The 23,453-nt window shown below is 40.4% G+C and overlaps 1 protein-coding gene and 1 pseudogene across 2 annotated transcripts in view; both read right to left on the minus strand.

The window, feature by feature from the left end:
• LOC129062319 (sodium/potassium-transporting ATPase subunit alpha-4) overlaps nt 1–23,453 on the minus strand; it is a 42,296-nt gene that overhangs the window by 14,285 nt on the left and 4,558 nt on the right. Inside the window, exons 2-13 of one of the 2 annotated variants that reach the window (XM_054563226.1) lie at nt 22,141–22,161; nt 21,930–21,989; nt 20,155–20,358; nt 19,463–19,576; nt 14,729–14,863; nt 14,336–14,453; nt 10,973–11,241; nt 9,284–9,482; nt 8,946–9,055; nt 8,637–8,771; nt 4,675–4,858; nt 4,354–4,526 (exon numbers count right to left, since the gene is read on the minus strand). In XM_054563226.1, the coding sequence (XP_054419201.1) occupies nt 4,354–4,526; nt 4,675–4,858; nt 8,637–8,771; nt 8,946–9,055; nt 9,284–9,482; nt 10,973–11,241; nt 14,336–14,453; nt 14,729–14,863; nt 19,463–19,576; nt 20,155–20,358; nt 21,930–21,989; nt 22,141–22,161 (1,722 nt within the window). Of the gene's footprint in view, nt 1–4,353; nt 4,527–4,674; nt 4,859–8,636; nt 8,772–8,945; nt 9,056–9,283; nt 9,483–10,972; nt 11,242–14,335; nt 14,454–14,728; nt 14,864–19,462; nt 19,577–20,154; nt 20,359–21,929; nt 21,990–22,140; nt 22,309–23,453 lie in introns of those variants that run through there. The other variant, XM_054563225.1, reaches the window with a different exon arrangement.
• On the minus strand, nt 6,960–7,053 carry LOC129062485 (uncharacterized; annotated as a pseudogene).

The following is a 23,453-nucleotide window of genomic DNA, read 5'->3' on the forward strand; positions in this document are numbered from 1 at the left end:
ATGCCTTTCAGTGGCTCATCAATAGTGACCTGGGACCTATAGGACAGGTATGGTATTTTTGGGAAACATCCCTAGTACCCAGCCCAGTTTGACCATTCAGATGGACTGTTCTGCAGTAGTTCCTGGCAATACGACCTCCATGCCAGGCTAGAGAAATAGGAACACAAAACCAGTCACTCCAGCAGTGAGTTCCTAGGATGCAGTTTCACAAAGGGTTGAGATGCACTCAAACAATAGGAGTGCAGTTCTACAGAACCTTAAAAGGGGTGGTTCCCTTTTAAGGTAAAGGACATCCAGCGGTTTCTAGAATTTATCAAGTATTAAAGGAACTTCATTTCTAACTTTTTTGGACTGACCATACCTCTGATATTCCCACACAGTCCTGCAAGCTGCCCTCTTGTTCTTTTGTAGCCTTTCCCCCCAGATTGGATCTACCTGAAATGTTCCAATGTTGACAGCATGACTGCAGGCCCTCACTGCTTGACTGCAGTTCTTGGAGGAGGCCAGATCAGAGCATGAGCCAAGTAGCTTCATACTACTGAGAGCTTCATATAGTGGCAAATATAATGAGATAATTTTATTTTAGTTTTTTAAATCTACATTTATTCCAAAGACCTGAGCACAGGGCTTTGGGAAATACCAGTACCATAGTCATTTCTTGTAAAAACTTTTGCTGCCATGAAGATGTTTTCAGCTCTTTTTTAGAACTCTTGTCATGTTCATCAGCTGTGCATCCACAAACACATTATGGAGTGGGCCCTGACAGGCTCGACCCTGTGGGACAACACCCCGTGTGCCCATTATATTTTGTCATGGTAAGTCTTTCACGTCTCGACAAGGAAAGGGATGATTCAAAATTCCTCACCAAATCTGCCAAATTTCTGTCAGCTTAGGGTCCAGAAGAAGTAAGAAATTATGCCCAGAATAATGATGGGCCCAGAAAGCAGGAGGCCTTCTGCTTTGGCTGCCACCTTGAGGCTGCCCTGAAGTTCTCCTCAGACCATTACAGGCTCCTTCTGTCTCAGGCTGTGATGACATCCAGCCTAAAATCATCCCTTCTTCTCCTGCTTGGGCCTCTCTACTTGTGGGTACAGTTGTTCCTTCTTCTTTCTTGCTAAAGGAATCCATAAATTCCCAGATGAGATCAATTTTAGACCACATCCATAATATTATCCCTCATTCTAATAGCCCACTTCAAAGCTTAAAAATTCAAATTAAGCCCTTCCCTTCTCCACTTATTTTATTATGATATGCTGGCTTATCGGACCATAGGGAAATATCAGGATAACTTAGTTATCCTTTGTAGATTTGTTATAATAATGCTATCTCTGCAAAGAACTAAAATCACCCCAAACATCTTGCAATAATTACAGAATTCACTCAAAATAATTTAATACATCCATTCCCACTCTAGAGACCAGTTGTTGAACTTAGCATGGCTCAGGCTGCTTCCAAACTATCAACAGTCAAAGGTCTAAGATAAAGCCAGCTCCCTTAAATACCTCTAATGCCCTCGCTCTACAATGACCTGTCCTCCCCCAAATCTAGGATCCAGCATATGAGGCAGGAGCAGAGAAGATGTCAATATCACATGCACATTAGTTTGAGAGGCACTGTCCTAGGACATTGGTTTTCAAAATTCTCTGCACATCTCTAGGAAAGCTTTTTTTAAAATGCAGATGCATGGGTCTCATCCTGAGAGTTTCTAATGCGTTGGTTCTGGGATGCGGCCTGGGCAGAAGACTTTTAAAGTTCCCTTGATAATTCTAATGTGTAATGACAGACAGGAGTCTGACTATAGAGGACATTTAAGACTAAAAATCCTAAGCTGAAAAAAAACAGAAAATGATAGGGGAAATCAAAAGTTAAACATGTTTATCTTTAAGTTATAGTTGATAGGCTTGGTGAGGTAGGTAGATAGTCTTTGCTTCCTCACACAACCAAAAGAAGGACAACTACTAATATTAAACAAACAAGCAAAAAAAAACCCAAACCAGAATTGCCAGAAAATCAAACTGTATGAAAGTTTGACAACCAAGGAATTAAAGAAGAAACATTCATCTATACTGGTAGGAGGGGTGGAGATGGGCAGCTGGGGTGGAGAGGACACACTGCAAGGCTGTGGCTGGAGGACCAGGGGTCCCACATTTGCAGGCAGATAAACCATGAGGAACAGCTGGGGAGCGAGACAAACCGTGCAGACTAGGGTTCCAGCATGGGAAAAGAAAGCCTCAAAACCTCTGGCTGTAAAAATCTGTGGGGGGTTTCTGCAGCAAAAGAAATTGCAGTCTCACAGAAGAATTCATTGGAGTGACCCAAGGGGTCCTAGAGTGTATGCAAGCACCAGAAGGGCCCAATTTGCTTGTAGGTAGTGGGAGAAGTGACTGAAAGTGGGGTGAGAGCCAAACAGGTGGCACTGTTCTCTCTCTGATCCCTCCCCCACATACAGTGTCACAATGCAGCAAAGTGGGTTGCCCCACCCTGGGGAATAACTAAGGCTCTTCCCTTTACAATGTAACAGGTGTGCCATGACAAAGAAATATGACTCAAAGAAAAGAACAGATCAAAACTCCAGAAAAAGAATCAAGTGACAAGGAGATAGCCAACCTATCAGATGCAGAGTTTAAAACACTGTTAATCAGGATGCTCAAAGAAATGGTTGAGTAAGGTTGAAAAATAGAGGAAGAAGTGAAGGCTATGCAAAGTGAAATGGAGAGAAGTATACAAGGAATCGACAGTGAAGGGAAGGAAACTGGGATTCAAATGAAATGATTTGGATCCGAAGGAAGAAATAAACATTCAACTAGAAAAGAATGAAGAAACAAGAATTCAAAAAAAATGAGGAGAGGTTTAGGAACCTCCAGGACAACTTTAAATGTTTCAACATCGAAATCATAGGGTTGTCAGAAGGAGAAGAAGAGGAGCAAGAAATTGAAAACTTATTTGAAAAAATAACAAAGGAAAACTGTCCCAATCTGGCAAAGGAAATAGTTATGCAAGTCCAGGAAGCCCAGAGAGTCCCAAAGAAGCTGGACCCAAGGAGGTACACACCAAGACACATCATAATAAAGTTACCCAAGATTAAAGATGAGGAAAAAAATCTTAAAAACAGCAAGAGAAAAGGAGACAGTTACCTACAAAGAAGTTCTCATAAGACTATCAGCTGCTTTCTCAAAGGAAACCTTTCGGGCAAGAAGAGGCTGGAAAAAAGTATTCAAAGTCATGAAAGGCAAGGACCTATATCCAAGATTACTCTTTCCAGGAAAGCTATTATTTAGAATAAAGTGGCAGTTAAAGTGCTTCCCAGATAAGGTAAAGCTAAGGGAATTCATCATCACCAAGCCCTCATCCTAGGAAATGTTAAGGGGAGTTATCTAAGAAAAAGAAGATCAAAAACTATGAACAGCAAAATGACAAGAAACTCACAACTATCAACAACTGAACCTAAAAAACAAAAACAATCTGAGGAAACAACTAGAACAGGAACAGAATCACAGAAATGGAGATCACATGGAGGGTTATCAGTTTGAGGGGGGTAGGGAGAATGGAGAAAAAGTTACAGGGAATAAGAAGCATAAATGGTATGTACAAAATAGACAGGGGGAGGTTAAGAATAGTATAGGAAATTGAGGAGCCAATAACTTATGTGTACATTCCATGGACACGAACTAAGGGCAGGGGATGCTGCAGGGAATATGGGTGCAAGGTAGAGGAGAATAATGGGGAGAAAAAATAGGACCACTGTTACAGCATAATCAATAAAATATACTTTTAAAAAAAGGCTTAGTGATTAATGCATGTGGAAAGCTGTTATTCCAGAAACTGGAATGTGTGACCTGACCTACCCTGACTCCAGGAGACTCACAAGCAATTTGACCTTTGTGACCCAGGAGGATGCAAGTGATCAAGATGGTATCAGCCATTGTGATCCAGGGAGAAAATATCCACCAACCAAGACGCAGATAAAGAATTACCAGTCAGCAGGTGAAAGAATGCTAGGGAAATCTCCATACTGCGGCTTTTATCTGATTAACCTTTTCCCTGAATTCCAAATCCCTTACCTACCCCCTTCTTCTTATAGAAAAGGTCAGCTTGACATGAGATGTAAGATGGTCTTTTAGGGTACAAAAACTGCTGTCTTTCTCAGATTCCTGGCTATCTGAATAAAGCACCCATAAAAATTCAATCCTTGTTTCTACTTATTGGTTCTGGTAGTGACAAGCAGCACAAACACAGACTTTTCCAGTTTCAAAATCAATTCAGCTAAGATTATTAAGAACCAGCTCCATGCAAAGTTCTCTGTTGTTGTTCCAATTTGTGACAGGTGGGGCTTCTGGGGTGGTGAAAGTTTACCTTAATCCCCGCATTGCGACACTTGCCCACAGCATCAGGCACTGCAGCTCGGGGAGGGTCGATCATGGATATGAGCCCCACAAAACAAAAGTTATTCATAGGGAAATTGATTTTATCCATATTAAACTTGAATCCCTTGGGAAAAGTTTTAGGCAGATTCAAGAAACAGAACCCTGGAGAGAGACAGAATAGAAGAGACCAATAGTCATTTTGTTATTTTTGTCCCTATCCTGCTCACCCCAACATCCTAGATTTTTCACCCCATAAATCAGAACCACTGTGATGTCATTCTTGCAAAGGCTTCTTCCACAGCTACTTTACCTAGCACGCGTTCCCCCAGACTGCCCAGTTCCAAGTAGGCATTTTGGAAGGCTTCTTTCATTTCATCATCCATTGGGTACTCCTGCCCATTCAGCAGGTAACTAGAGCAAAACTCCAAAATCCTCTCAGGAGCCCCCTTCATCATCAGCACATGGGAACTGTCTTCCCGAAGGTGGATGGACATCTAGGGAGAAGAAAGGAAGCACTGGTGGAATAGGACAGAGATCAGAGTCAGGCAAAAAAAGCAAGAGAAACATTTTTGAGGGTAAAACAGACAGGCAATCTCTTCATATACCTCCATTTCCTTTGTGCCAGAACCCCAAGGCAGCCCCCCTCCCTGCAGTCAAATCAGACTGATGGTCAGCACCCCTTCCTTTCCAGGAACCTCCAACCTTGCATTATTTGTGCATAAACCCCTGTCTTCTCAGCCCCACTGGAAGCTGAGGGCAGAAGCGGGTGTACTCACTTTCCCTGCTTCCTCTCTGCCTGGGTGGCTAGAGAAGAGAAGGGGTGGGGCTGACAAACACTGCAGAGTGGCCAGGAGAGAAAGCATAGAGCCCAAAGACCTGTGTCTAGAGCCAGCTGGAATGTTTCATGACCTCAGGTCAATCCATTTGACTTTTCAAAACCTTAATGCCTTTGATAAAGTGTAAAAGGATCTGCGGTGCCTACTTCATTGAGTTTTCATGATAGTTAACATTTGCAAAAAAAAAAAAAAAAAAGTTAAAAACACTGAAGCACATTTCAAAAATAGGTTAGTCATTCTAGTCCCCTCTCCACTCTCCTAAAATCATGAGAAGTCCCTTGAGAGGGTCTGGATGGTACAGGTAGTGGGGCTGGGTTGAATGTGAGGGTCAGGGCCAATATGGCTGGTACTGGGAAGGAAAGGCATATTCATGAAGGAAACCTGAGGAGAAAACACGCGAGGAGAGAGAAATAAGGTCAACCTAAGTTTTGCATTTTTCCTTGATCTCTGATCTGTGAAAAGGAACTATCTGTGGGTTCCTCTTATGATCCACAGGAAATTTCTGCTACATAGCCTGTTGGGTAAGAAAATTAGCACATTGAAAGGAAATGAACTGGATTGTGGGTGGGGGGAGGAAGGGGGTGGGTGAAATGAAGGTGGAAAAGGATATAGAAGGGATAGATGGTAATAGAAAAAATACAATAAAAATAATGTATAATAACAATTAAAAATAAATAAATAAAAACTAAGAAAGGAAATAAGCTAGTACAGAAGAGCCAGACTGTACTGCCCAAAGGTTAAGTAAGATGGGAAACCTGTGTGTGTAAAGTAGTCAAATCTGTTTCACTAGAAGCTTTCAGAAAAGTGTTCAGTTATATTCAGAATATGCTTAAGCAGTTAAGAAGAAAAACCTTAACTTGTTTAAGCAGAAGCTGTAAAGTTTTGAAAACTTCATTTTTCTGAGTGTCTAATATGTATTTGTAGACTATTGGAGATTTCTGGAGATGAGAGCAAGGCCTACATGAACTACTAACTTGGTCACAGAAAAAATACATCTTGATAGAAAATTATAGGAAAAAATATGGGAGAAATCTGGAAATAACACGAGAGAAACTCCTTTCTTTCATTTTCCTCTCAAAGGGGAAAAAGGACCAAAAGGACCAAATTCTGCAGAAGACCAGTAGGCTAAGAGATCCCTTGCAGATTGGAGCCTCTAACTACCCTAAGAGCAAGCTAGCAAGAGGGGTTTTCCTGGCGCTTTCTGCAAGTAAGCTCAAGCACGGCTGGCTGAGCATGCTGGAGGCCCCACAGAAGAGGATTTTGCTGTTTGAACTTGATATTCAATAGCTCAGAAAAAGCACTAACAGTTATTCTGGGTAAAGTTGTTATATAGTTGGACATCCCAACAAATGTAATGGCTATGCTTTGCTTTTGTTTTGAATCATTTAGAGGGAGAGGTACCTAATTTTTTCCGATCAAAGGCTTTAATCAGGTCCTGTCTAGCACAAAATTCCTGCCTGGTTAGTGAGACCACTAAATGTCAGAAAAAAGTGGAAATATGTTTGTAATTTGGGCCTAGGAGACCTATCTTATTACTCAAACTGAAAGCCAGTTGTGACAAAAAAAAAAAAACCCCACAAACCTATGGATCTATTTCTTTAACTTTTATTTGTTCAGTGTTCAATGTAAAAATATAAGTGGGTTTTTAAAAATCTATGTAGCTTTTGTTATTTTATTATTATTATTATTTTCAGTTACAAATTTTTTTTTTTGTGATGAAAACTTTTAAGATCTACCCTCTTAAGCAACTTTCAAACATAAAAATATGGAACAAGTATGCATGCTATCCAGGAGCCATGCTAATCTTCTCTGCATTGTTCCAATTTTAGTATATGCGCTGTGGACATGAACACTACTTTTTTTTCAGAAAATTTTTATTTTATATAAATTTGCAAATATATTGGTATAAAATTATTCCAACTATTTTCTTATGATTAAAAAATGTTCATACACTAACTTCTGCTCTTAGTTTTAACATTTTAAAAAATATTATTTTGCATTAGTTTCAGGTGTACAGCATAGTGGTTAGACAATCAAATACTTTACAAAGTGTTATCCCCAGTATTTCCAGTACCCACTTGGCACCATACATAGTTATTTCAATATTATTGACTATATTCCCTATGCTTTGACTACTTTGTAACTATCAATTTATACCTCTAAATCCCTTTGCCTTTTTCACCCAGCCCCTCAAACCCCCTCCCTCTGGCAACCATCAGTCTGTTCTTTGTATCTATGAGACTTGTTTCAATTTTGTTTGTTTATTCTGTTCTTTAGATTCCACACACTAAGTGAAATTATAGGTATTTGTCTTTTTCTGACTGACTTATTTTATTTAGCATAATACCCTCTAAGTCCATCCATGCTGTCACAAATGGTAAGATTTCATTTTCTTTTTTTTGGCCAAGTAATATTCCATTATATATATATATATATATATATATATATATATATATATATATATATTGCAACTTTTTTTTTTGTACTACATCTTTTTTATCCAGTTGTCTACTGATGGACCCTTAGCTTGCTTCCATATCTTGGATATTGTGTGCTTTTTAAGATACAAAAACAAAACTGACTTTTGGGAGTCTCATTTCTTCTCTGTTACTGCACCTGAATGTCTGACCTTTACAAGTAGTGCATGAACCCAAAGAATCCCACTCCCATGTGCAAATTACAATTGTCTCATAGAACTTGAATTTTAGTTGGTAGAGTTCAGTCACAGTGATGCCACCACTCCCAACTTTCCACCATAGCTGTCTCTTCAAGGTGTGCTAGGATTCTCATTGAGAGAGAAATACTGTGCTTCCTGTCCCTCTCATGGATTTTATTGTTAGTGCCACGACTGTCCCTCACTCAGCTTTTCTCCTTCCCTTGTTGCTCCTCCCTGGATAACAGAGAAAATGCTCCTGGGAAATGAAATTCACAAGCATGCTGGAGAGCCCTGATTGCCTACCTGATGGCGGCTCCTAAAATTGCAGGCATGGAATGAAAAGAAAAATTGATGACTAAGAAATAAAGTGTGTCTGGGAAATGTCTTGTAAATCCAGACTTATTTTGCAGTGGCTGATCTTGCAGTAGTGACAAAGATGCCTCCTAACAGCTGCAGGGATTGTAAAATAACTTTTACCAACCAGCCTTAAGAGAGGCTTATATGACTTGCTCTCTTCACAAGTGGCATAGTCTTGAGCTCTCCTTAGGACTGAACACCTCTCCCTTTATCACCTGCTCCTCCCTGCACCTGTTTGTCACTTTCTCTTGAGGTGAGTCTTCTTCCTACTTGAGATGCTGGTTATCCGCTGTCTCTATCCTTCTGCTCAGTGGTGAGGTTGGCCATAAAGCTCCTGTTTCACCAAAAGATGAGCCCATTCTCCCCCTTTGCCGCTCCCTCCCCCCACCCACAACCATTCTCCTATCTTTGTTGGTTCTGTACCTGGTACTTGTTGGTAGAAGTAAAGGGAATCTCTGCCACCTTAGGGTTTTTCTCTCTCATCTCCTTCACAGAGCTGTAGGACTGCTCGATGAACTTGAGAAGGGCTGACTCAGAAGCATCCCCTGCTGTTGCCCGCTGCCAGAGTGGGTTTTGTATATAAGCCCACAGGACAAGGAGAGAGGCAGAGTGGGGAGAGGATGCCTGAGGAAATCTTTGAGCACCAGGAAAGAGATTTTTTTTGGGGGGGGGGGGAGAAAGTGGGTTACACCCTGGACACTGAGGTACCCTCTACCCCCTTAGGCCTGACACCTTAGCTATGGGAAGGGTCTCCTGATCAGCCTTAAAGTCAGCCCGGTTGCAGAGGCCAGCGATTTGGGCCAGGATATACCAGGTATCAGAGCTCTTGGCAAATAAATTCCCTAAGGAGAAAGAATAAACTGTGAGCAGCGGGGAGGAGAGTTTAGAGCAGGGAGTTATTTCCATCCTGCTCTGTACCCGAAAACTTCACAGAGGCATCTTTCCTCCACACCTTCCATCTCTCCCTCACTTTCCAGCTGTCTTTTCTTTGACCTCACCATTCCCTCTCAGCACACTCATCACATTTCCCCACATTCTTTCACTTTTGGCCCACCAATGCCACTAGTCACCAATCTGTTCTTCACTCGTTTCAGCCTCATAGATGGTCTTATCAAACCATAAGTGGGCAACGGTCATGCGGTTCTGGGTGAGGGTGCCCGTCTTGTCAGAGCAGATGGTGGAGGTGGAGCCCAGGGTCTCCACTGCTTCCAGGTTCTTCACCAGGCAGTTCTTCCTCGCCATGCGCTTGGCTGTCAGGGTCAGACACACCTATGGTCATGAAGAGATGAGAGAATACATGGAAAGAAGATATTGGCTACTCAGACCACTTTGTGTTTTAGAAATCTGATTTTTTTTCTGCTATTTTAATTTTTTGTGCTAATTTTCCTTATGTTCCTACCCAATCTTAAAAAACTTCATCTGTGGCTACAGTAAAGTAAATTAGTAAAGTGATTTTGGTTTGTGCTTTAAGGTTGAGTTTTAAAACCAGAGTGTATTTTTTCCCACGGTATCATAAAGGATGATTTCCTTATTTTCCCTGAAGTATTCCTCTCCCTTGTGATCCTTTCATCTTTTCTCTTCAGCAGCCTCTTTTTCATTCAAGTTCAGGCCATACGCTTTTCTCAAATCCAGCCTTTTCAAGGACTACATTAATAGCTAACCTTTTATTGTGGAACAAGATGCTATGTGTGGAGTAGGGATTACACCAATAGTTTTTAAAAAACCAATGGAGAGAATGATGAAATTGAGAATAAATATTGCAGCACTAAAAAGGAGTTGAGGAATTATTTAAATCAGAAAATCTTTGTTGACCGTAAATTACGTTGACTGTACATTCAACAAAAGTCAGGTGTGTAGCAGGTTGTTTTAAAAGCCAGTGAATTTTTAGGATGTGGTTATGTAAGTGAAGAATTCTAATCATGGGATTACACTTTATTTATGCAATTTCACTAGTGCTGATATTTTTGTGCTAGTCCAACCACCCCTTGAGTATTAGTCTCATTTTTATTTTAGTAAACTACATCATACCCCAAACAGGTGGTCAACAAGACAAGGGGCCTGAAGACCTTGTCATATGGCTAAGGGAAAAGGGATTGTTATTTTACCTCTTACCTGGAGGGTTTGAGGAGACATAATGGCTACTGTCAAAAATCTAAAGGGTGGTTTATAGAAAAGAGAGAATTGACTTACTTTGTGTTTCTTCAGATGGGAAAACTGGGACCAAACAAAAAATTGTACTTCTGCTCAACACAATACAATCAGACTAGAGCAACCCAACAACGAAATGAGCTGAGACAAAAAGGGGTGGGCTTCCCATGACTAGAAACAATCATCATCTCTCAGAGACTTTGTACAGGATTGCCAGCATTGTTTGGAGAGTTGAGTTTATATGGTCTTTGTGGTCTTTTCCAATAACTTCTATGATTCTAAATTAATCTTCTATACACTGATGAATAAATTGAGGCCCGGAGGTAAGTGATGTGGACAAGTTCACCAGCCAGGACTAGAATTCATTCCCCAAGACTTATAATCTAATGTTTTCTGTATTGCAACTCATTTCCTTTCTCACTAAGAAGAAAAGTCATCAGAAAACATGGCTGGAGGAAGTCAATGTAGTTTGGAAGCTAAATGATCTGACATCAGTATACACATTATGGGTACTCTGCACTTAAGAAGTTTGGCAATGAAATATACTAGTGATTTCATATTCCTGGAGTGGTTTTTCTGCACTGAGGCCACCCTCTACCCTGGCTACTCACAGTGACAGTGGCCAGCAGCCCCTCAGGGACGTTGGCGACGATGATGCCAATAAGGAAAATGACAGCCTCCAGCCAGCTGTAGCCCAAGATAATGGAGATCCCAAAGAAAATGACACCAAGGAAGATGGCCACTAAGGTGATCATATGGATAAAGTGTTCAATCTCTATAGCAATGGGGGTCTTGCCAATGGCCAGGCCTGATGTCAGGCTGGCAATGCGGCCCATCATTGTGGAGTCTCCTGTAGCAATCACGATGCCTTGGGCTGTTCCTGCGGATGAAGGGGAAGTATGAGTCAGGAGAAATGTTGGGTTCAGTTTCTACAAAAGCTGTCAGTGGTCAAAAAACAAGGTGGAAACTCAAGGATCTCTGAGAAGTCATTATGTCTTATTCTTCTCATATTTTATTTATACAGATAATGGTCTCCTGGTCCAAAAAAAAAAAATCTCTGAAGAGATTTCACAGTTCTCCATATATATGCAATTTTGTTGCCCAAGTGTCTTTACTGTGAAGGTCTTCATTACACTTAATCTAAATATCTTCTATTGTCTATATATTGCTTACTTTGCTCTCAGTAGCTGAAAGTTTCCAGATCCCTAGAAGCAATGGTTACCCATCTGCCAGAGTCCTGTGTTCCAGTATCTTCCTATCCTCTAGTCCAAAGGTTCTCAAATGGGGGCAAATTGGAGACATTTGACAATGTCTAAAGACATTTTCGGTTGTCACAACTGGGTGGGCAGGAGTTGTTACTAGCAGCTAGCAGGTAGGGGAGGGATGCTACTAACCATCCTGCAATCCCCAGGAAAGCCCTCCTTTCCCCCTACAGTGGAATTATTCTGCCCCAGTGTCACTGTTGAGGTGAGAAACTGCTCTGACTTGAGCCCCTCCCTGCTTTGCTGGCTAGAGACAGTCTGACCCCTGCTGGGTAGGATAGGCCATCGCAGCTAGGCTACTGAGCTCTTCCCTCCACAAGCACTACTCCAAGTCAGAAGGGGAGCTGGGACATCATGTCTGGCTTTACACACACTTAACGCAGACTACTCACCTACATGGCTTGAAATGAGGGGTCTGGCAAGGTTCTTTACTCAAAATAATTCTTCCTGTTTTATCATAATAACTGAAATTCCTACCATTAAATTCACAGGCAGAACTGCCCCAAAGCAACATATTATAGAAATAGTACTTATTTTGGAATGAGAAAAACTCAGGGCTGGAAGTTCAACTTTCAAATGTTCCAGCTGTTTACCCTGGAACAATGCTCTGAGACATAGGTTTTCTCATCTTTCAAATGGGATGAAAGCACTTACAAAGTTGTAAGGAATAAATGTTTTTAAAAGAGCCTAGAAGAGATTTGGGTATACAGTGGGCACTCAAATATTAGTTTACTTATTTAGATGAATTCAGGGTCTCCAGGAGGGAAGGTATAAAATCACGTGAGTAATTTGCAGGGGCAGCTCCAATCTGGCAGCTCCCACAACATCTAACATATATTTCCAAAGTTACCTGCAGCTAGATGGGTCTCAGAACAGGGTCTTGCTTGGACAGCAGACAGGTCAGGTCAATGTTAGGTGGAGGTTCTGGAAAGGTTCACAGTCTGAGGCACTCTATAGCCGAGTTTCAGACTGCTTGCCAGAGCCATTTATTGAGCCTTGTGAAGAGAAGATACTAAAGTAATGGGTGTTAAAAAGGTTTTTATATTTTAGGGGAGAATAGAGTATGGAATAGAGTGTCACCTATATCTATTGCACCTCTATCTATAAAGTATTCCATAGTTTAGCCTAGTTCTTCATTTTCATTCCTCCATACTTAGAGAGAAAGGATTTAATAACTAATTTCAATGTGTCTAGAGACAGGGTGGGTTGATGTCAGTCTTGGGGAAAATTAAGAAGGTCAAGTCTCCTATATTTCATTATAATCTTCTATATACTGCCAGATAAACAGCTTGGGCCACTGTAAAGATGCATAAGAGCCCCAAAAGAGATGTTCGTACAATACCAGCAGCCTTGTCAGAGCCTACAGGTGTGAAAGCAGGGAGGCAAAGCTTTAGGATAAAGGTTAAAGTTATGCTACTAGTTTCTAGACTGCACAGAAATCCCTCAATTTAATAGTCAAGAGCTCCTTCAACCTAGCTCTACCACCCTCGCCAACTTTGGATCCCTCCAGTCTCCTTCTAAAGCCTCCTCCATTCTAGCCAGATCCTTGTTTCCCGGATGGAATGTTATTGCCCACTTTCCCCCTTACCTGAAGTGTATACTTTGCTGATAAAAAATTTACTTTGGAAGAAGAAATTTGAGCACATTTCTTTCTAAAATTTAACAATAGAACTCTAGTGTTTTTGGAGAAAGCTTGCTAACTTGCATCTGTCTAATCAAATTTTTAAAAAATTTTAATTTTAATATATATTTTATTTTCTGGTTGGATTCTTCCTCAGTCTTAATATTACTCTTAATGGTACTATTTTCCTTTAAGGTAATTCTAAATAAACTATTTTATTACCAGAGATGTCACTAGCAAACTATTCCAGAGGAGGGTTTGTGAAAAGAGCATGTACTTTGGAAACAAGCCTGCATTAGAATCCCTGATTCTCCTCTTTTCTGTTGAGTTTTGCTCTTGTATACTGCACTTATTTTCTTTAAACCTTAGTTTTTCAAGTGTAAAATAGGGATAATATCTGCTGTAGAGTGTTGTGAGAATCAGTTATCTGTAGCACGTGACACATACTAGGCATTCAAATAAAAAAACCCAATTTCTTAGATACCCAAACATTTATTCTTAAGTACAAATAATGATTTTAATGTGTATTCCAGAGAGTTATGCAGACCTCCATAAGGGGAAAAGGTGTAGAAGAAGTTGAGATAATGATATTGAGTCCATTGTTGCCACTTTGCCCAGAGTTGCCTCCCAGTTCAAGGATGTCCTAGATAACAAGAGCAAAGCTGAAGTGTGAATGGCACCTCTGGAAAGTTAAATTTCAATGCCAATATCCTCTTTTAGGGTTTATCTCAGGGGAAGAAAGATCTAGCAGAGCTGAATAATTTTCCTTCTTTTTGTGCTATATTCAGCTCATAGAGCATAGTCCATTCGCTTACTAGAATAATAATAAGGCACTAGCAATGTGTTAGGTCTTGTGCTAAGCATTTTATGTGTATTATTCCTTTAATCTATAAGGCAACGCCTTTTAGTATCATAATTGTGCAAATGTAAAAATGATGGCTTTGACTTTTACCAAAGGTCATATAGTTAATGAATGATGGAGAGCCTAGACTACTTACCAGCTGTTACCTACCCTACTACATTTAGAAGATAGAGACTTCCTGAAATCTTTGCATCTCTACTTTTGAATCTAGGATATTTATGACATTCACCTTCCACACAGTTGGTGGAGAAGAAGCAGATGTTTTGGGTTTCCAGAGGGTTCTCATGGGTGAAATCAGGGGAGCGGATTTGGGGCTCTGATTCTCCCGTCAAGGATGAGTTGTCCACCTGAGACAGGAGGGAGGAAGAATTGTAAAGTGAGCACTGGGTAAAATTAATTTGTGGAGATGACACAGCTTTATCTGCCACCAACATCATCATTATTGACATGCAGAGAGAAACATAAACTTACAAACCAGCATCTTATTATCTTTAACCTCAAATCTGGACTTGTAACTCCTAAAGGTTTTGAATAATAAGATCATACATTCACTGCTCCCAGGTCACCACAGTGCTTCAGGGCCATCCTTGGCTCCATCCCCTAGTTTTTCCAATCCCCTCACCTTACATCCTTGTGCAGAGATGAGCCGGATGTCAGCAGGGATTCGATCTCCACCCTTCACTTCTACCAGGTCTCCTACCACCACATGTTGTACATTGACCTGCATCTTCTCTCCACCTCGAATTACTAGAGCTTTCTGTGGGAAGATAGTACGGGGTCATTTCCAAAGCTTTCTGCTCCCTGCATCCTGCTACTGTTTCCAGTCTCCTTTCTGACTCTCATTTCTCACGTTGTCACTTACCATATCATTTTTTAAAAGTTACTAAATGTATTGGGGTAAATTGGTTAATAGCATTATATAATTTTCAGTCATACAAGAGCACAATTTTTTTTAATTTTTTAAAATTGTTTTTAACTTTTATTTTTTATTCAAATACATTTATCTCCACCTTCCTGCCAACACTTTCCCCTGGCCACCTCCCCAACCTCCCTCCCTCAATCCTTCCCCACTTTTGCTTTGTCCATGGGTCCTTTATACATGTTCCTTGACTTGACCCTTCCCTTCTCTTTCCCCACCTCCCTTCCCTCCTTCCCTCTTGACTCTGTTGGTTTCTTTTTCCTTTCAATGTTGCTGGTTATATTTTCCTTGCTTGTTTGTTCTGCTGGTTAGGTTCCACTTATAGGTGAGATCATATGGTATTTGTCTTTCATCCCCTGGCTTATTTCACGTATCATAATGCTCCCTAGTTCCATCCATGCTGTTGCAAAGGGTAGTAGCTCTTTCTTTCTTTCTGCTGCATAGGATTCCATTGTGTAAATGCACCATAGGTTTTTGATCCACTCATCCACTGATGGGCATTTAGGTTGCTTCCAACACTTGGCTATTGTAAATTGTGCTGCTATGAACATTGGGGTGCATAGATTCTTTTGAATTGGTGTTTTGCAATTCTTAGGGTATAATCCCAGCAGTGGAATTGCTGGGTCAAAAGACAGTTCCATTTTTAGCTTTTTGAGGCAATTCCAAACTGTTTTCCACAGTGGCTGCACCAGTCTGCATTCCCACCAACAGTGTACTAGTGTTCCCTTTTCTCCACAGCCTCGCCAGCACCTGTTGTTTGTTGATCTGTTTATGATGGCCATTCTGACCGGTGTGAGGTGGTACCTCATGGTGGTTTTAATTTGCCTTTCTCTGATGACTAGTGATGCTGAGTATCCTTTCTTATGTGTCTGGGCCCTCTGTTTCTCTTCCTTGGAGAAGTGTCTGCCCAGGTCCTTTGCCCATTTTTGATTGGATTGTTTGTCTTCTTGGAGTGGAGTCGTGTGAGTTCTTTATATATTTTGGAGATCAAACCTCTATCTGATGTTTCATTGGCAAATATATTTTTCCATACAGTTGGCTCCCTTTTCATTTTGCTGACATTTTCTCTAGCCATGCAGAAGCTTCTTATTTTGATGAGGTCCCACTTGTTTATTCTTTCCTTTATGTCCCTTGCTTTAGGGGACATATCAATGAAAATATTGCTGCATGGGATATCTGAATTTCCTGCTTATGTTCTCCTCTAGGACTTCTATGGTGTTGTGACTTATATATAAGTCTTTTATCCATCTTGGGTTTATTTTTGTATATGGTGTCAGTTGGTGATCAAATTTCAATTTTTTGCATGTAGTTGTGCAGCTCTCCCAACTCCAATTTATGCTTCTGCCCCCTTTGTCAAATATTAATTGACCATAGAGACATGGGTTCATTTCTGGGCTTTCTATTCTGTTCCACTGATCTATGTGTCTGTTCTTGTGCCAGTACCTGATTGTTTTGATTACAGTGGCCTTGTAATATAGTTTGATGCCCATTATTATGATCCCTTCTGTTTTGTTTTTCTTTCTCAAAATTGTTGCAGCTATTTGGGGTCATTTATGGTTCCATATAAAGTTTTGAAATGTCTGTTCTATGACTGTGAAGTATGTCTTTGGTATTTTAATAGGGATTACGTTGAATCTATAAATTGCTTTGGGTAGTATGGACATTTTGATGAGGTTAATTCTTCCAATCTATGAACACGATATATGCTACCATTTATTTATGTCTTCCTTAATTTATTTTTTCAGTGTTGTATAGTTTTCTGCATACAGGTCTTTTACCCCCTTGGTTAAAATTATTCCTAGGTACTTTATTTTTCTTGTTGCTATAGCAAATGGTATTTTTTTTCTGATTTCTTCTTCTTCTTCTATTTCAATGCTGATGTACAAAAATGCCTTTGATTTCTGAATATTGACTTTGTATCTTGCTGTTTGGCCAAATTCACTTATGAGGTTGAGTAGTTTTTTGGTGGAGTCTACAGGGTTTACTATGTATACTATCATGTCATCTGCAAACAATGATAGTTTTATTTCCTCCTTTCCAATTTGGATGCCTTTTATTTCTTTTTCTTGTCTGACCATTGTGACTAGGACTTCCAACACTATGTTAAATAGAAGTGGTGAATGCGGACATCCTTGTCTTGTTCCCAATCTTAGTGGGAAAGCTTTCAGTTTTTGCCCATTGAGTATGATGTTGGCTGTAGGTTTTTCATATATGGCCTTTATTACATTGCGGTATGCCCCCTTTATTCCCATTTTGCTGAGTGTTTTGATCATAAATGGGTGCTGTACCTTATTGAATGTTTCGAGATGATCATGTGATTTTTGTCTTTCCTTTTCTTTATGTGATGTATTACATTTATTGATTTGTGTATATTGAACCATCCTTGCATCCCTGCGATGAATCCCTATTGATCATGGTGGATGATCTTTTTAATGTATTGCTTGATGTGATTTGCTAATATTTTGTTGAGGATTTTAACATCTATGTTCATCAGCAATATTGGCCTGTAGTTTTCTTTCTTTGTAGGATCTTTATCTGGTTTTAGGATTAGGGTGATGCTGGCCTCATAAAAAGAGTCTGGGAGTCTTCCTTCATCTTGGATTTTTTGGAATAGTCTGAGAAGGACAGGGGTTAGCTCTTCCTTAAATGTTTTGTAAAATTCTCCTGTGAAACCATCCAGACCAGGGTGAGAATATAATTCTTTAAGAGATTTGTTGTAGATTGCAAATTCTTACCATTGCTTTTTGCAGGACTCTTTACCATGTGACTTTGATGCTTTTCCTACTAAGAGATGGGATCTATCTCTCCAACCCTACACTTAGGCTTGACTATAACTTGCTTTGGCCCATAGGACTTTAGCAATTGTGGCTTATGCAAGCAGGGGCTTAAAAGTGCTTGCACATTGGGGCTTGCCCTGTTGTCAATGGGAACCCCTATGCCACCATATTGAACAAGCCCAAGTTAGCCTACTGGAGGAAGAAAGATCCTCAGGAAAAAGGCCCTAGTTGTCACCAGTAATCTCAGCTGAGGTCCCAGACATGTGAACGAGGTTGTTTTAGACCATCCAGCATCAGCTAAATTCAACTCAGATCAGAACAGCCCAGCCATAGAATTGTGAGAAATAATATGTTTGTTGTTTTCAGCCACTGAGTCTTGGGTTGGTTTGTTAGGAAGCAAAAACTGTTAGTTTCCAAACCTCTAGTTCATTCTACCCAAAATATTTCCCCAGAACTCTTGCTCAAGGGAGATGATGATCCTGGGCTATAAGGCTAGAGCATCATCATGTGGTCGACATTTTGAACCTGTTCCTTTCCAAGTTTCTAGACCTGTGCCTAGGAACCTCTTTCTACTGTAATGTTATTTCTGGGTTCTCAAAAAAGCCTTTTTGTCTGAAAATAATCTAAACTTTTAGAAAAGTTTCAAAAATGAAAACTGTACCTAAGACACTAGTATAACCTTTATATCTAGTTCATCTATTAACATCTTATCCCATTTGCTTTATCATTTGTTCTTTGTCTCTACTTATGGGTATGTGTGAATACTTTCTTTCCTGAACCATTTGAGGGTAAGTTTCACACATCATGATCTTTTATTCTACTTCAGTGTTCATTTCCCAAGAATTAAGATATCAAATAACCATAATACACTTATCAATTTCAGTAAATTTCACATTGACACAATATTTTAATCTCTCTGCATTTCAGTTTTGTCAGTTGACCTAATATATCTTTTGCAGCATTTTTTTCTTTTCCAGCACAGGAATCTAAGGCCAGGCATTTCATTTAGTTGTCTTGTCTCTTCACCCTTTTTTAACCTGAAATATTTTCACAGTTGTACTTTTTCTTCAAAGTTATTGACATTTGAAGAATCTAGTGTCCTCAACCACCTTCTCCCTTTTTAAAAAATAGAATGTTTTCATTTAGGGCTTCATATTATGCTCATTAGATTCAAATTATGCATTCTAGAACAGACCATTTCATAGGTGATGCTGTGCCTTTCTCAGGGTCCTTTTTTTTTTTTTTGAGTTTCCCAAAATTTTTACTTCCACTTAAAACTCCAATTTTTAAAGTATACTTTATTGATTTTGCTGTTACAGTTGTCCCAAATTTTTCCCTTTGCCCCTCTCTGCCCAGTTTCCCCCTTTCCTCCAGCAATTACCCTCACCTTAGTTCATGTCCATGGGTCATGCATGCAAGTTCTTTGGCTTCTCCCTTTCCTATACTATTCTTAACATCCCCCTGTCTTTTGTCCCTACCAATTATTCTGCTTGATCCTCCGGGTACTTTTAAGGCCAGATAGAAAAAAACCTAAGTGAGTCTCACTCTCATAACCAGTCTCACTCAGCTTACTCATTGTAGGATATAATCCTCCTGGGACTTCATAACTGTGGCTATATTCTATACCTCTACTCAGTAGATCCTCCCACATTAATCCTACCTGAGGCACCAAGTTCTTAAAAGACTCCATGATTCTGGAACTCTTGGCCTCCTGATAATAGGAGAAGCAGCCAGTGGTTATGACCACCACAGCAAGTACAATGCCCAGGTACAGCTGGAGGTAGGGAAAGAAAGAGCTAATCAGTAGATCCTTTTCTTCCTCTTCATCCTCAGAAATTGCAGGGAGAATAACTATTTCTCCAGGTGCAAGAAACCACTGGACTCAGTCGGAGAGTACAGAGGCTATGAAGAGTGTAAGACAGGGCTGGCTTACTTGGCTTCTTGGTGCGGGAGGAACCCTGAGTTATAGTGAGGGGCCAGCAAAACCCCAGGTCCTCTCCAAGGAGGCTACTTGTGTGTGTGGGAAGATAGTAAGGGAGATGGGGAGGAAGGAGTCGAAGAGATTAAAATTCTGGAAAAGAGAAAGGGGCTGCTAAGTGCCATGATGATCAATTGGGAAGACAATCAAGGAAAGCAAGTTTCTAGGGGAAATCATGTATCTCAGCAAGCTGAATCAGTAGCTCTCCAGAGAAAAGACCAGAGAAACTAGGAGGCACTGAGGGTTCCTTTAGAAAGTCCTGATAATACTAGGGATTTAGGCCAGAACACGTCAAGAATGCTAGGCTGCCATGCAGGAGAGTGTCAGGGGCTGAGCAGAGACTGGGCTGTGTAGTAGTAGTTGGACACACTCACGTTATCTTTGATAGACTCCTCATTGGAATACATCTGGATGCTATAGGCCACAAAGCAGAGAACGGCACCAATCCACAGGAGGATGGAGAAGCCACCAAACAGTTGTTTACAGAATTTGACCCATTCAGGAGTGGTGGGGGGTGGGGTAAGTGTATTGGGTCCTTCTCGAGTCAGGATTTCCTGTGCCTCTTCAGGGCTAAGGCCCTGTGTGAAGAATAAATAAGAATGGGTGGAAAATCATGAAAAAAGAAATAGCTATAGCAAAAGAGAACTTCGCTTCAAAACTCATATTTGTCATTATAGCCCCAAGATGGGTCTAGAGACCCATAAATTTCTCTTAAGGTCAGACTAGAAGTTTTTCCTAGATAAGTGGGATTTTAAAATTTGTGTTATACAAGGGATGTCACTGAGCATGCTTACACAGGATGAATTTTGAGTTTATGGATTGATTTACTAAACCTTTTGAACACCCATCTTGGGCCTAGTACTCGGGTAGGGATACCAAAATGAGTAAGAATTGTCTCTATGTTTATGGAGCTCTATCTAGTATGCATAATTTGTAATATAGAAAAAATGTGCAAGGCTAATGTAATAATAGGACACATTACAGAATGTCAATAACTTACGGACTGTTCACATTTTGACTCTCTAGCTTAGAAATAGGAAAAAAATAGCTATATACACAAATGCATAGATTCTCACTTTAGCCTACATTTTGACTCTCTAGCTTAGAAATAGGAAAAAAATAGCTATATACACAAATGCATAGATTCTCACTTTAGCCTTGTGCAAGCTTGTGTACTTTTTCCTCTGGAAGAAAATGATAGTGGGTTCTACTAAAGGATTATAAAACAAACTCTCTTTAATCCCCAGCAGCAGCCACTCCCCAACCTCCCACTGAAAAATGTACAATTTTAATCAAAACAAGACAAGTCTCCTATGCTCCTCCTTGGTTACCAGAGGAAGTCCCTCCAGTGAAGAATTCTAAATCTAAGAGAAGCTTACATTTGTAAGGCTTGTATTTAAGGTTTTTATCTGTGGTCATTGTAATAGCAGCTATAGCAGCAGCAGCAGTAGTAACAGTAATAGTAATATATGATTTTACTGTTAAACGAGTGGTTTTCAGTGTGGTCTGGAGACATATGGAGTCCTAAGACACTTTCATGAGGGGTCCGCATGTTCAAACAATTTTCATAATAATACCAAATTGTTGTTTGTCTTTTTCAGTCTCATTCTCTTGATTGTGCAATGGAATTTTCCAAAGGCTGCATGACACATGATATTACAGCAGATTTAATACTGAAAATATATGAGAATCCAGCTGTCTTCTGTTAAAAAGCTAGATATTAAAGAGGCTTACAAAAATCTAGAATTCCACTAAATGTTTTTATTTTGAAAAACAGTTATTTGTCATAAAATTATTTATTCTAATATATGATGCGTTTACTCTTGTTTTAAAATGAATTAGGAAATAATTTTAAATTTCTCAACTTATATTTCTAACATGATAATTATGGATGATGTAGCCCACATAAGCAAAGCTTTGGGTTCCTTGATAATTAATGAGTGTAAAAAGGCCCTAGAAACAAAGGTATGAGAAGCACTGCTGTAAACCATTGTTTTATTCTCTTATCTAACTCTAAGCTCTCTTTGGGATAGTTACCATTGTCACCTTGTATGACCTGTGAAACCTGTCTGGGCAGAGGTTAAGGGTAAGTGCATTGGTTAGAGGGCTTTTATCCTGGTAGCCTCCCTCAGGGAGTTCCTTCACTCACCTTTGTTAGGTCCACGAAATACTTGGTGCTCAGCTGTTCCAAGGTTAATTTGTGGTCATTCTGAGGGATAGAAGAGTCACTGAGGGAGAGGTGATGACCTTGGTCATTTCCAGGGGAGGGGGAGAAACACTTGGGGGAAGATGTTAAAAGGCTGGGGTTAAGGAATGTTTTCAGAGATCAATTAGTCAGCATCCATTTTGGGTTTTCTTACCATGACCACTTCCTTCTTTAGGTCTTCGATATATATTGTCTTTTTTTTCTTCTTCACCTTTGTTTTACTCCTTTGTGGCCTCCTACTATGTCTTGGGCTGGGATTCTGCTCATGAGGAGTCACTGTTTCCTTTTCCCCAAGTTCCATAGTTGTCCCTAGATAGCTAACACGGTTCAACTGGTGGGAAGAAAGCAGAGATGGGGAGTGAGCAGAGAGGAAGGAGGGGTGATGGGATGGGAGTGACAGAAATGATGGTGTGAGGGAGTAAAGAGGAGAGAAGCAGAGCAGTGAGAAAAACAGTGGTGGGGAGAATAGATGGAGCTGAGAGAAAGTGGAATGGAGAAGTCAAGCAGTGAAGACGTGAAGGCAAAGGGGAGAGAGGAGGAGAAGACTAAGGGAGAAAAATAAGAGAAGAGTGCAAAAGCCAGAGAGGGGAGATGCAAAGAAAAGACAGGGCAGTGAAGGGTGAAGAAGTCAGAGTTCGGAGGAGAAAGTTTTAGAACAGGGAAGGAAAGATGAGAGGAACCCAGGGCCCCAGAGAGTTGCCAGGAGGCAAAATGGTGAAGAGATGGAGTTGAGGAAATGAAGATGAGGGCCTGGGAGAAGAACAGGTAGATGTGCCTAAGTGATAAAAATGCCACAGGGAACTAAGCAGGGGGGAGTGATGGGCCAGCTGGGCTTCAGGACACGCTGGGAGGCCCCAGCCCCAGGGTCTGTGGGCACCATGGCAACGGCCTATGCCCGCTATCACAATGGCTTCCTGAAAATTCCACCTAAGAACCCAAAGTCTCAGTCTCCGGGTATGAGGTTGATTAGAGTAGGCTCTGCCCTAGTTTGTTACTTAGAGGTACCTTAGGTGACTCAAAAAATAAAGCAGGCACTCTGTGAGCATACTTTTACTGAGGTGCACTTCTCTACCAACATTGACTTTACACTTCAGTTTTAGGAGATCAGATAGAATATATAAGATATTCCTTGGACTCTTTTTTAAACTCAATTTTTATTGTTGACACTATTACAGATGTCCCCATTCCCCTCTTTGCCCTCTTCTACCCAGCTCCCACCCCCTTCCCTCAAGCCACACTGTTGTCTGTGTCCATGGGTTATGCATATATGTTCATTGGCTAATCTCTTCACATTCTTTTATCCAGTACTGCCCCCACCCTGACAGCTGTCAGTCTGTTCCTTGTATCTGTGCCTTTGTTTCTATTTTGTTCATTTGATTCCAGATATAAGTGAGATCATGAGGTATTTTTCTTTTACTGACTCATTACTGACTCAAATAAGCCACTTACACTGGCTTATTTCACTAG

The sequence above is a fragment of the Pteronotus mesoamericanus genome, unplaced genomic scaffold (genome assembly GCF_021234165.1).
Source record: "Pteronotus mesoamericanus isolate MK-2021 breed Mesoamerican mustached bat unplaced genomic scaffold, CSHL_Meso_final scaffold_705, whole genome shotgun sequence".
In the NCBI taxonomy this organism is placed as follows: Eukaryota; Metazoa; Chordata; class Mammalia; order Chiroptera; family Mormoopidae; genus Pteronotus; species Pteronotus mesoamericanus.